At 39.7% G+C, this 14368-nt stretch overlaps 1 protein-coding gene across 1 annotated transcript in view; it reads right to left on the bottom strand.

The window, feature by feature from the left end:
* PKD2L2 (polycystin 2 like 2, transient receptor potential cation channel) overlaps positions 1–14368 on the bottom strand; it is a 46246-nt gene that overhangs the window by 11418 nt on the left and 20460 nt on the right. Inside the window, 4 exon segments of the mRNA XM_021701848.1 lie at positions 9290–9344; positions 9937–10001; positions 11472–11573; positions 12267–12387. Coding sequence (XP_021557523.1) covers positions 9290–9344; positions 9937–10001; positions 11472–11573; positions 12267–12387 — 343 coding nt within the window.

Genomic DNA, 14368 nt, shown 5'->3' with positions numbered 1-14368 from the left:
TGGAGCCTGATGCAGGGCTTGATCTCACAACACTGAGATCATGACCTGAGCTGAAATCAAGAGTGGGATACTTAAATCGGCAAAGAAGAAGTCAAACTCTCACTCTTTGCAGATGATATGATACTTTATGTGGAAAACCCCAAAGACTCCACCCCAAAACTGCCAGAACTCATACAGGAATTCAGTAAAGTGGCAGGATATAAAATCAATGCACAGAAGTCAGTGGCATTCCTATACACCAACAACAAGACAGAAGAAAGAGAAATTAAGGAGTTGATCCCATTTACAATTGCACCCAAAACCATAAGACACCTAGGAATAAATCTAACCAAAGAGGCAAAGGATCTGTACTCAGAAAACTATAAAATACTCATGAAAGAAATTGAGGAAGACACAAAGAAATGGAAAAACGTTCCATGCTCATGGATTGGAAGAACAAATATTGTGAAGATGTCAATGCTACCTAGGGCAATCTACACATTCAATGCAATCCCCATCAAAATACCATCCATTTTTTTCAAAGAAATGGAACAAATCATCCTAAAATTTGTATGGAACCAGAAAAGACCCCGCATAGCCAGAGGAATGTTGAAAAAGAAAAGCAAAGCCAGCGGCATCACAATTCCAGACTTCCAGCTCTATGACAAAGCTGTCATCATCAAGACAGCATGGTACTGGCACAAAAACAGACACATAGATCAATGGAACAGAATAGAGAGCCCAGAAATGGACCCTCAACTCTATGGTCAACTCATCTTTGACAAAGCAGGAAAGAATGTCCAATGGAAAAAAGACAGTCTCTTCAACAAATGGTGTTGGGAAAATTGGATAGCCACATGCAGAAGAATGAAACTGGACCATTTCCTTACACCACACACAAAAATAGACTCCAAATGGTTGAAAGACCTCAATGTGAGACAGGAGCCCATCAAAATCCTAAAGGAGAACACAGGCAGCAACCTCTTTGACCTCAGCCGAAGCAACTTCTTCCTAGAAACATCGCCAAAGGCAAGGGAAGCAAGGGCAAAAATGAACTATTGGGACTTCATCAAGATAAAAAGCTTTTGCAAAGCAAAGGAAACAGTCAACAAAACCAAAAGACAACCGACAGAATGGGAGAAAATATTTGCAAATGACATATCAGATAAAGGGCTAGTATCCAAAATCTATAAAGAACTCATCAAACTTAACACCCAAAGAACAAAGAATCCAATCAAGAAATGGGCAGAAGACATGAACAGACATTTTTCCAAAGAAGACATCCAAATGGCCAACAGACACATGAAAAAGTGCTCAATATCGCTCAGCATCAGGGAAATCCAAATCAAAACCTCAATGAGATACCACCTCACACCAGTCAGAATGGCTAAAATTAACAAGTCAGGAAACGACAGATGTTGGCGGGGATGTGGAGAAAGGGGAACCCTCCTACCCTGTTGGTGGGAATGCAAGCTGGTGCAGCCACTCTGGAAGACAGTATGGAGGTTCCTCAAAAAGTTGAAAATAGAGCTACCCTATGATCCAGCAATTGCACTACTGGGTATTTACCCCAAAGATACAAAAGTAGGGATCTGAAAGGGTACGGTGCACCCCGATGTTTATAGCAGCAATGTCCACAATAGCCAAACTGTGGAAAGAGCCAAGATGTCCATCGACAGATAAATGGATAAAGAAGATGTGGTATATATATACAATGGAATATTATGCAGCCATCAAAAGGAATGAGATCTTGCCATTTGCAACAACGTGGATGGAACTGGAGGGTATTATGTTGAGCGAAATAAGTCAAACAGAGAAAGACATGTATCATATGACCTCACTGATATGAGGAATTCTTAATCGCAGGGAACAAACTGAGGGTTGCTGGAGTAGGGGGTGGGGTGGGAGGGATGGGCTGACTGGGTGATAGACACTGGGGAGGGTATGTGCTCTGGTAAGCGCTGTGAATTGTGCAAGACTGTTGAATCTCAGATCTGTACCTCTGAAACAAATAATGCAATATATGTTAAGAAGAAAAAAAAAAAAGAAGAAGGTAGCAGGAGGGGAAGAATGAAGGGGGGGAAATCAGAGGGGTAGATGAACCATGAGAGACGATGGACTCTGAAAAACGAACTGAGGGTTCTAGAGGGGAGGGGGGTGGGAGGATGGGTTAGCCTGGTGATGGGTATTGAGGAGGGCACATTCTGCATGGAGCACTGGGTGTTATGCACAAACAATGAATCATGGAACACTACATCTAAAACTAATGATGTAATGTATGGGGATTAACATAAGAATAAAAAAAAGAGTGGGATACTTAACTGACTGAGCCACCCAGGCGCCCCAAGGATTTTATTTATTTTTAGAGAGAGAGAGTGCATGCAAGCGTGAGCAGGGCAGCGTGGGGGGCGGGGGGCAGAGGAGGAGGGAGAGAAGCAGACTCCCCATTGAGTGTGGACTCCCAGAAGGGACTCAGTCTCACCACCCTGAGATCATGACCCCAGCGGAAATCAAGAGTCCAGTGCTTAACCATCTGAACCACCCAGGCACCCCAAGAATTGTTTAATAGTTTAAAGTCTTGGTTAAATAATCTTTTTCTTCTGATTTTGTTAAAACAGTTTTACTACGTTGCTTTTAAATAATTTTTCCTGTATTAACCAATTTTTGGAATTTATTGAGTTTCTTTGGGGCCCAATAGATGATCATTTTTTTTAAAAGATTTTATTTATTTATTTGAGATAGAGAGCGAGGACGAGCGGGGGTGGGGGGAGGGGCAGAGGGAGCCTGATGTGGGGCTCAATCCCAGGACCCTGGGATCATGATCTGAGCTGAGGGCAGATGCTTAACTGAGCCACCCAGGTGCCTCTATATGATCATTTGTTATGAATGGGTTTTTGAAAAGCAGATCTATCTTCTGAGAGTACAAATAAGATCACCGTATTCATTATATTGTTTTGTAGTTCTTATCCTTTTATTTTTCCTGATCTCTATTTTTAGTGTTCCTGTCTATTTTTCATTTTATAAGTTTAGTAGGCCATACTTGATGGAATTTGATGCTGTATTATTTGGTGCATAGATAATCATAACTATTAAAGTTGATGTTAGCACTATCAAGTACCCTTCATCTCATTTAGAGCTGTAGGTCTTTTTTTTTTTTTTTTTTGGCTGTAGGTCTGGAATTCTACCTTATTCAGTTGTGTCCTCTTAATCTTTTGCTTACCTGTTTACACCTTTGCTTGTTCTTTTATATTGAACTTTTCTGAATCACTTTGTTTTAGGTGTATACTTTAGGATATAGCATAGAACTGGGTGTTGCTTTGTGATTCAATCTGAAAATTTTTCTTTTTAAGTAAATTAAGTGTAGTTGCTTCTACTGATATGTCAGACATAACTGGTCACAGTTATACTGTTTTATGGTATGTTTTAAATTTTTTTACCACATGGCACATTTTGCTTTTTGTTTCTGTTTTGGTTCTTCTACCCTTAGGATGGTATATATTTTTGTTTTAGTGGTCTGTTTTTATTCATGTATCCTTTTATGCAACTTGGGTCCTCTCTTCTTGCTTTGGTTCTCTCAACAAGGAATCAAACAAGTTCAACAAGAAAATGAGCTTGTGGTTTTTTCCTCCTCATCATCTTCCTCTCCATTACCCAACTATATTTAGTCTTTTTTTTTTTTTTTAAGATTTTATTTATTTGTCAGAGAGAGAGAAAGCACAAGCAGGGGGAGCAGCAGAGGGAGAGGGAGAGCAGCAGAGGGAGAGGGAGAAGCAGACTCCATGCCAAGCAAGGAGCCCGATGTGGGACTCGATCCCAGGACTCTGGGATCATGACCTGAGCCGAAGGCAGACACTTAACCGACTGAGCCACCCAGGCATCCCAATATCTTTAGTCTTATTACTATGTTTCATTGTGTCTGAGAGATGGAGTCTAGTGTAAGACACACCATTGTTTATGGACCACTTAAGAAAGAAAGGCTGCCAATTACCGTATGACACCCTGTCAACCGTAAGGCACATCTTGATTTTAACAATGTTAAAATGTGAAAAGAAAATGTGTTTTAAAATCATTGAAACTATTTATTTATTATTGTATTATTAAATATGCTAAAATTTACTCTTACTGATTATTAACTCTAAATGATAATTCTTTAACTTTTAGCTATATATTCAAACCAGTCAACTTTTTCTACTTTATACCTTCCCTCTCCCCTCTTGCTTTTTCCAAAATTTCTCTAATCATTCTCATAGAATCCTCAGGGATACAACAGTATTCTCTGGGTTCTTGCGTGTTCAAAACTATTTGAGCCTTTACAAACTTGCAGCACAAGTCTGCTGGATATAAATATGCTTGGCTTACATCTTCTTTCCTTGCATAATTTGTAGGTATTTTTCTGTTGATTTATGGTGTTGAATGTTGTCATGCTAACCTGGTTTTCTTTTTCTTGTTAAGTCCATACTTTACTTGGATGAGTATCATGTTCATTCTAGGTGATTTCCCCTAGGTACACAGTGTGTTTTTCAATTACATCATCTTTTATTTCAGAAATGGTTTACTGAATTTTAATTTTGTTTTTATTTTTTTTTAAAGATATATTTTTTATTTATTTATCTGAGAGAGAATGGGAGACAGAGAGCATGAGAGGGGGATGGTCAGAGGGAGAAGCAGACTCCCTGTCGAGCAGGGAGCCCGATGCGGGACTCGATCCCGGGACTCCAGGATCATGACCTGAGCCGAAGGCAGTCGCTTAACCAACTGAGCCACCCAGGCGCCCACTCAGTATTTCTTTTTAAGGACTGTAAAGTAGAACTGTGGTTTCTAGTCTTTTTTTACTTCTAGTGCATACCCATTTATTTATTTAGATTTATTTTTTTTCTTGTTTTTAAAAATTTTTATTTAAATTCAGTTAATTAACATATAATGTGTTATTGGTTTCAGAGCTAGAGGTCACTGATTCATCAGTCTTATATAATCTTTTTTTTTTTTTTTTAAGATTTTATTCATTTGTGAGAGAGAGTAAGAGACAGAGAGCATGAGAGGGAGGAGGGTCAGAGGGAGAAGCAGACTCCCTGCTGAGCAGGGAGCCCGATGTGGGACTCGATCCCGGGACTCCAGGATCATGACCTGAACCTAAGGCAGTCGCTTAACCAACTGAGCCACCCAGGCGCCCAGTCTTATATAATCTTATATAATCCCAGTGCTCATTATATCAGGAGCCCTCCTTAATGTCCATCACCCAGTTTATCCCATCCCTCCTCCCCTCCCCTCTAGTAACCTCAGTTTGTTTCCTGTGATAAGAGTCTCTTATGGTTTGTCTCCCTCTCTGATTTTGTCTTGTTTTATTTTTTCCTTTCTTCCCCTATGATCCTCTGTTTGTTTCTTAAATTCCACATATGAGTGAGATCAAATGATAATTGTCTTTCTCTGACAAGATTTATTTTAGAGAGAAAGAAAGCACCTACTGGGAAAGGGAGGGGCGGGGGGGACAGAGAGAGCCTTAAGCCTTCTACTGTGTGTTGAGTGGAGCCCCCACGGGGCTCCATCTCACCAGGTCCGAGATCACAACCTGAGCTGAAACCAAGAGTCAGACACTTAGCTGACTGCACCACCCAGGCACCCATTTTTATTTTTAACGTTTGTCTATTTTTCAGGATCTAAGGACACCTTTTTTTTAAATTTTTAAGTAATATCTACACCCAGGGTGGGGCTTGAACTCCCAACTCTGAGATGAAGAGTTGTATGCTCTATCGATTAGCCAGTCAGGCACCCCTAAGGACATCTTTTAATTGTCCTAAGCCTTATAATTAATATTCAAATTTGTGTCTATGTGGCATATCTCTACTACTTTAATTGTTCATAAGAGTTTTCCGAGGCACCATTATTGGTCACACTTAGCATTTCTGCAGCCTTATATATTTTTTAAATGACTTTTTTCAAAGATTTTATTTATTGGGGCTCCTGGGTGGCTCATTTGTTAAGTGTCTGCTCTCGGCTCATGTCATGATCCCAGGGTCCTGGGATTGAGCCCCACATCGAGCTCCCTGCTCGGCGGGAAGCCTGCTTCTCCCTCTCCCACTCCCCCTCCTTGTGCTCCTGCTCTCCCTATCTCTTTCTCTGTCAAATAAATTAAAAAAAAAAAGATTTTATTTATTCATTTGAGAGAGAGACAGAGAACGAGCAGGGTTGGGGGAGAGGGAGCGGCATGGGCCTCCATCCCAGGACTCCGGGATCACGACTCCAGGCAGCTGCTTAACCAACTGAGCCACCCAGGCACCCCTCAAATAACTTTTTAAAGGTGAAATCTGGATATCCTAGATAATAGCTGTTCTTGAATCAAATTAAATTGTAAACCCCAAGACAAAATGAATCACACTAATTTGATAAATATCATATTAAAAATAGTATAAGAACACTTTTAAGTAAAAATGGCATATTATTTAATTTTTTAAAAATATTTATTTAGAGGGGGAGGGGCAGAGGAAGAGGGAGAGGGACATGCAGACTCCAGGCTGAGCGTGGAGCCCCACACAGGGCTCAGTCTCACAACCCTGAGATCATGACCTGAGCCGAAATCAAGAGTTGGACGCTTAACTGACTGAGCCACCCAGGTGTCCCAAAACTTTGAAATTTTAAAGTGTATTTCTTTTCTGAGGAGGTACTAAGTCATAAGATTCAAAATTCAAAATGGTACACAGTGTCTTCCATCACTATACCTCATCTCCCAGTGTTAGCATTTTCTTAGAGTTTCATTTCTTGTGTTTCTCTAGCATTAATTTTCTTTTTTTTTTTTTTTAAAGATTTTATTTATTTATTTGAGAGAGAGCGAGAGCATGAGAGGGGGAGGGTCAGAGGGAGAAGCAGACTCCCTGCCGAGCAGGGAGCCCGATGCGGGACTCGATCCCGGGACTCCAGGATCATGACCTGAGCCGAAGGCAGTTGCTTAACCGACTGAGCCACCCAGGCGCCCCTTTAATTTTGTTTTAAAAAGAATCTCAAACTTGTAGAAAACTTAGAAGAACAGTACAAATATTTTTTTTTCCTTTGAAGTATTTGGAGTTGCCGACACAATTGTCCCATTTTCCCTGAGCATGTCAGTATATATTTGCTGCATACAAGGACATTCTCCTTTATTATAATCACAGCATAACCATCAGAATCAGAAAACTGATATTGATAGATCGTTATTCTCTGATGCTGAGTCCCCCATTAGAATTTGCCACTTGTCCCAATGATGCCCTTTATAGTAAAAGGATCTAGAGTCCAGGATTAGTTACATTTACTCGTCTTTTAATCTCATTCAGTCTGGTATAGTTCCTCAGCTTTACCTTGGCTGTCTTGATCCTTTTGAAGAATACAGGCCAGTTATTTTGTAGAACATCCCTCAGTAGTTTAGTTTTGTGTTTTGTTATGTTACACATCTTTGGCAGGAGTGTTACTGAAGTGATGCTGTGTTCTCTTAGCATCTTATCAGCTGGCATATGATTTCAGTTTTTTCCCATACTGATTAGGCAACGTCTGCCAGATTCCTCCACCCTGACATAACTCCTTTTCTTTTTGTAATTAATATGCATTTTGTGGAGTGGTATGGAAAAGTTCCATTCTTCCTCCAACTTTTATCCATGTATATGTTCAGGTCAGTATGAACTCATGGAATCCGATGTTATTCAATGGGTTATACATTATTATTCATTAAAGTACTTGAGTATTCCCAGGTTTGGCTAGCGGGAGCCCTCGACCTTGACTCTTGTGTCCTTTTAACAGATCATCATTCTTTGAGCACTTTTACTTTCTGGCTCAACAAGATATTCCAGACTCATGTTGTATTTTCCAGCCCCGGAATTTAGCCATATCTCCAAGGGGCCCTGGTTCCTTTTAGAAGAGAATGGTATTTGGAAACCAAGGTCTGGGCAACTAACTGTGTTATTACTTCTAGACTTCTCAGTGGATAGACAGAGCTATAGAATACATACACACACACAAACACACATATACACACCTACAATTCTAATCCAACACCACAAAGTTCATTTTAACCTTCAACCTTTCCTTTTTGTAACTCCCTTACCTCACAGTGAGAAACTTAGCTCCACTCCATGTATAGCTGACCCTGAACAACAGGAACCTGACCCTGAACAGGGGCTAGGGGGTGCCGACCCTTGTGCAGTCAAAAACGTGTGTGCAACTTTTGACTCCCTAAAAACTTAACAGCTGGGGCGCCTGGGTGGCTCAGTTAAGCGGCTGCCTTCAGCTCAGGTCATGATCCCAGGGTCGTGGGATCGAGCCCCGCATTGGGCTCCCTGCTCAGCAGGAAGCCTGCTTCTTCTCCCTCTCCCACTCCCCCTGCTTGTGTTCCCTCTCTCGCTGTGTCTCTCTCTGTCAAATAAATAAAATCTTTAAAAAAAAAAAAAAACCAACCTAGCAGCTAATAGCCTACTGTTGATTGAAGACTTACCAATATCATAAGCGGTTGATTAAAACATATTCTGTATATTATATGTATTATATACTGTATTGTTACAAAAGTAAGCTAGAAAGAAAATGTTACTGATAAAATCATAAGGCAGAGAAAATACATTTACAGTAAATACTGCACTGTATTTATTAAAAAAAAAAGACCCACATATAACTGGACCTGCGAAGTTCAAACTGTTGTTCAACAACATGGTTCTTGAACAACACAGGTTTGAACTACGTGGGTCCACGTACATATGGATTTTGTTTACAGCACTGTAAACATAACATTTTCATTGTTCAGGGGTTAGCTGTATAAAACATTAAAGTGATTCATCACATTAATGATTACAAGAGAAAAATTACATGATCATGTCAATAGAGCATACTCATGACCCCCTGAGTGATAATCCCACAGTGACTACAGCTGGAGCATCAGGGCATCTGGCTGAGCGCAACAGTAAGGTAGCGTGTAGGATTGAAATGACTTGTTCTAAACAACAAAACCGCTGGATTCTGGGAGAAATTTTTGGAGGTGGAAACTACTGCTCTAAAGAAAGCAAATCAGGGCGCCTGGGTGGCTCAGATGGTTAAGCGTCTGCCTTCGGCTCAGGTCATGATCCTGGAGTCCCGGGATCGAGTCCCGCATCGGGCTCCCTGCTTGGCGGGGAGTCTGCTTCTCCTCCCTCTGACCCTCCTCCCTCTCCTGCTCTCTGTCTCTCGTTCTCTCTCTCTCAAATAAATAAATAAAATCTTTAAAAAAAAAAAAAAGAAAGCAAATCATTTCAATTCTTAATCTGAACCCTTTTGTAGGCATATTTCTAATAAAGCTATCTTTATGAGAAAGTTAAAATCTTACATTTTCATCAAAGCCTTCTCTTCTGGCTCGCTCAACTAAATCTCCGCTTTTCGCACTAAGTATAAAATAAAAATCAGAGGCATATGACAATAGAAAGGGAAATGCCAGCATTAAATAAGACCAGCTCTATAGTAAGGATCTGAATTGCATTTTTGGTCTTTCTGATAACATTTGGAAAATGTGGTCATTAATAAATTCTCCAGAGTGTCACATCTCTAGCTATAAAAAAAATGTTTATATTATGTCCCACTGCCAGAGGCCTGGGTTTCGGAAGCATTTTGACACCAAAATGATTCAGTAGATATAAAGACATCCTTAACTATTTTGTGTAAAAATGTTTTTATTTTGATAGCTAAGTGAATGCACTTAAAGTAGACTAAAATTTTTTCCTACCTTTTTAGGGGGTCTGTATTCTGTCCAGCTTTCTGTTAAAGCTTTTTCTGAGTGGCATAGCATTAATTTTTAATTAGCTTAGCTTAGAGTCTCATGGCACTCACAGAATTAGGAGGTTCTACGATGTATTGACACGTATTTAGAATCAGCACATTGGATGGTGATTGTTTTGCAATCAAAACCTTACTCTCATTGTGAGTTTCTAATACAACATACAGTTTGAAATGGCAAGTTAAAAATTTAAGTCATCTTACCTTTTTTCGTCTTCTCCCTCTTCAGGTTTCTTTAGTCTGAGTTTTTCAAGAGCATTGTTGTAACTCTGGGCATAATTAAAAATACTTTAAAATTAGAAAAAATGTATATCCCGTATTAATTTTGATCAAGGAATAAGAAATATGGAATGCCTGTCTCCAGGGACTACTACCCTAAAGAAATATGGAGGCAATGCTATGATTATCTGTCTTTCACTTTGTCACTGCTTATGTTTTCTGCCTGCTAGTGAAAAAGGAAAGGGTTCTCTTGTGGGCATCGCACTTGAACTTGGAAAAAAAAAAATCTTTGAAAAGCTTTATTAACATATATTGCATTTAAGGATGTTAACACTTTAATGCATGTAACCAGCATCATAATCAAGAGATAAAAGATGAAAAAACCTACACTTCAGCTCACTGGGGGATATATTAATAGTTTCCTTTTACAGGTGAGTTCTTGGACAGAGTTTTTAAACTCCACCCGCCTCATGGCTCTTAGGACTTTTCCTGTGTGAAGTGCTGTGGTTAGAGCCATGGCTGTGCAGAGATGAGCAAGATGGTACAGACGTGCCTCTACTAACAACCCCAGTGAGGTAGGTGTTAAGAGGACAGGGAAGATGCGACTCTGGGAGATTAGCAGGTCATCGAGGGAATGGAGGGAACACTGCTGGGGTCAGTGAGTGACATGAGCAGGGCCCAGAGGGGAGAGGGATGGCAAGTGATGGTGCACAGCTCTGTGCTCAAACACTGGCCGGGACATACCGTGCTGTCCACGGAGGCACGGAAGGTAGACATGCTACGTAGTTCAGTGGTCGGGAATAAAGACGGTTGGGATGGTGAGACTCGAGAAGGTCCTTGGGTTTAGATAAAGAACTTGGACTTACTTTGACAGGCCCAGAGAACCTCTGAAGAATTGTGACCAGAGAAGTGATATCAGAGCTGGACTGGCACAGGGAAGAGGCCAGAAGAGGTTACCGGACAGAAGGCCAGGTGAAAAGTACCGAGGGCCCTAACCCAGTGGTGGTGGTTAGAATTCAACATGTCTTTGAATCTCGCAAATGTGAACAAAAACTACAGAGATGAACTTGACACAGAAGCCTTGGCAACAGACCATATGAGGGACAGGGAATAAAAAATTCAAGGTTTTTAAGCCTGGAGTGACTGAGAAGAGTGTTGCCATTAACAGAAACACGAAAGTGAGCAAGATAAGATTGTTCATAGAATTTTACTAGCATCTAAGTTAAAATTTTTCTGGAGGGAAGGGGCAGTTTTATTATAAAACCCAACATGCTTTGCATTTAGTACACAGCTCAATTGCTATTTGATATATTGAAATCTGAAATAATTTTGGTCACCTTTTTTAAAGCCAGAAAGAAATCTCACTTCCCTGGCAGTGAAATAATACAAATAAGAGCAAGATTGGACCAAAACAAAAAACCCCCACCACTACTTGAGGTTTAAGTGCTATTCAAAGGACAAGAGTATAAACTGAACAAGATTTGTCTTAGAATTCAAATTAGGAAAAGAATTGGACATACCTTTTTAATCATTTTACCAAGTTCAAAATCTGGCCTTCTGCCTATTGAATAATCAGCTTTCACTTCAGAATAAGTATCATTAATAATTGCCAAGAACATGTTCTGGGGAGAAATAATAATTAGTAAAAATTTAGTTTAAATGTTAGTGACTCTGATGAGTGCTGGGATTTTTTTTTTTTAAGATTTTATTTATTTATTTTGAGAGAGAGAGAGCCCAGCAGAGGGGAGGGGCAGAGGGAGAGGGAGAAGCAGACTCCCCGCCGAGCAGGAAGCCCGATGTGGGGCTCAATCCCAGCCCGCTGGCATCATGACCTGAGCTGAAGGCAGATGTTTAACCGACTGAGCCACCCAGGAGCCCTGAGTGCTGGGATCTGTAAATTAGATTTAAATTTTAAAAGTAGCCCATATGCTCAGTAGTAGAGAAAGCACATCCTGGGGACTCCTAAAAAATCACAAAGGTATGAGCTTTTAGCTGTAAGGGCTAGAAGCCATTGCAATATGGGCAAAATATTTTCATCTCTGCCAGTATGGAATGTCCCAGCTGGAGAGACCTGGGATATTCAAGTTCTATTCAGAGAAGAGTGGGCACATTCCTGGCACACCTCAGACACCAAGACAAACTGAAAACATTTAGACACTGGACTTAGCCTGGATTTCCAGGAATCCACACAATTCCTAATAAATGTAAAAAGCTCTGACAGCTAAGCAGTGATACTATAATTTCTTCTAAATTAATTTCATTTTTTATACTAAAAAAATATAAGCAAAAAAGGGAACATACATGGTCATACTTACCAGCAGGACAAAGAACACAAAAAAGATGAAAGTGATGAAGTAAATGGGTCCCAGGATACGATTGGCTTGCTGAATGCCAGCAAAATTAAAATCTCCAAGAACAATTCGAAATTGTGCAAATCTTTGATGGGAAGAAAGGAAAACATTACATCCCCTCACACATACATGACAACTGATGGGGGTAACCACTATGTCTAGGAACGTATCCATCCAGCTGCATGTGGCATAGATTCTCTGGCTTCAGTCATGTTAGCTCCGAGTTCTATAAACCTAGGTGTGGAATATCCCCCTACAGGCCAGACAAGGACTTCAACTGATCGACAGTGATTCAGGAAATGAATGGGCTTCCACTTACTGAATCCCACAAGATCTGACCCTTGAGATACCTGCGTACCAACTAGTCTTGGCAATGGCCTTCTTAGCCTTTCTTGTGCCCTTCTAAAACGTAGAACACCTGACCTTGTCCAATAAGGATTTTCAACTCGTACCTAGACCCAAGAACCCTAAGATTTCTAATAATATGTGTAATTGTACACCTCCTCTGCTAAAATAAGATGCCAACAATTTGTCACTTGCTGAGTCTGAAACAAGTGCTGGTAATGATCCTCAAACATGATCCAGAGGTGGGGTGTTTTTTTTGTTTGTAATTTTTAGGGAGAGAGAGAGAGAGAGCGAGTGAGCGTGCATGTGAGAGAGCAGGGTGGGGAGGAAGCAGGGGAAGAGGGAGAGAAGCAGACTCCCTGCTGAGCGCAGAGCCCAACTTAGGGCTCAGCCTCCGGACCCTGATATCATGACCTGAGCCGAAATCAAGGGTTGGGCACTCAACTGACTGAGCTACCCAGGCACCCCCTGAGGTTTACTTTATTCTCTTCAATAACTATAAATCTTGGATTTGATGTAAAATAACATTTAAAATATTACAGATCTTCATTTTATTAATATTAAAGGTGGAAATTAAGGCTTTGAATGAGCATAGTAGTAGCAGAGGTGGAATTAGGAGTCCTTAACATGATATCTCATTCTCTCATCATTAGTTTGCAATGGCATTGCCAGACACACCAGGGATATGTTATCAATTATGTAGATGATTTCTTTATTTTTTTTAACTTGAGAACTGTTTAATTTCATCTTTACTCATAGATTAAACAATTAACTTAAAAAGTATTTGGATCTTTCTTTACAAGTTAAAATTGTTTTTTTAGGAATAATTATCTTTTTAGCTATAATATAAACACCGAGCAGTCTGTAGAAGCAAGTTAGAAATTTTCATAAATGGTGATAAACATTATTAAGGATTGTTGCTTGAGTTCTGTACTATACCCGTCAATTAAATTTCAGCATTACTTTTAATTAATGTTAATAGATCCAACAGTCCCAGAAATACCTGTGATATCAGATTTAACCTAAATTCCAAAGGAGGTCAGTGGGTCAATTGGTTATTAGGTTAGAAAAAGATTTATTATAGTTTCCATTTTTAAAACCCAGGTTCCCGAATTGATCATTTTAAAATAATAATTTAAAGATTATTAATAATTAGATGAAATTAATCTTTTTTCTTTATGTGAACAGTATATAGGAAAATAATCTCTGTCGTTCTTGTTTTGCAACAGTAGCATGTTACTTTATTACTCATATTTTGTTTTCTGGAATGGATAACATCTATTTTACGTTCCTTATGGATAGTCAGAGTTCTAATATTGGACAATTAAAAGAAAAAGGCAGCACTCCAGTTTTTCTGATTATAATAATAATTCACGTTCATGGGAGAAATTTTAGGAAGTACTAAAAAAGTTTTAAAAATTTGTAAGCTAATTAGGAACAACCACAGTTGATACTTTGGGCTTATTTGGATTTATGTTTGATATATTTTGATGCCATGGTTACTGCTGTTAGATGCTTAAAATGAGTTATTTTAAGGGGAAGTCTGGAATGGAATTTTTAATAGTATGTAGATACTTTGCATGACTGGTTAGTCAGTCAAAAGGAAGAAGGCTTCTTGTTCCTGGTTGCTTTTGCCCAGCATGTAAAGGGAACACACAGCTGTAAACAATGAAGGAAGAAAATATATTCAAAGAAATGGGCTACTTGGAGTCCTAGGACTC

Source organism: Neomonachus schauinslandi, chromosome 7 (assembly GCF_002201575.2).
Source record: "Neomonachus schauinslandi chromosome 7, ASM220157v2, whole genome shotgun sequence".
In the NCBI taxonomy this organism is placed as follows: Eukaryota; Metazoa; Chordata; class Mammalia; order Carnivora; family Phocidae; genus Neomonachus; species Neomonachus schauinslandi.
The sequence above is the reverse complement of the archived record's forward strand: the minus strand, read 5'-3'. Positions and strand labels throughout refer to the sequence as shown.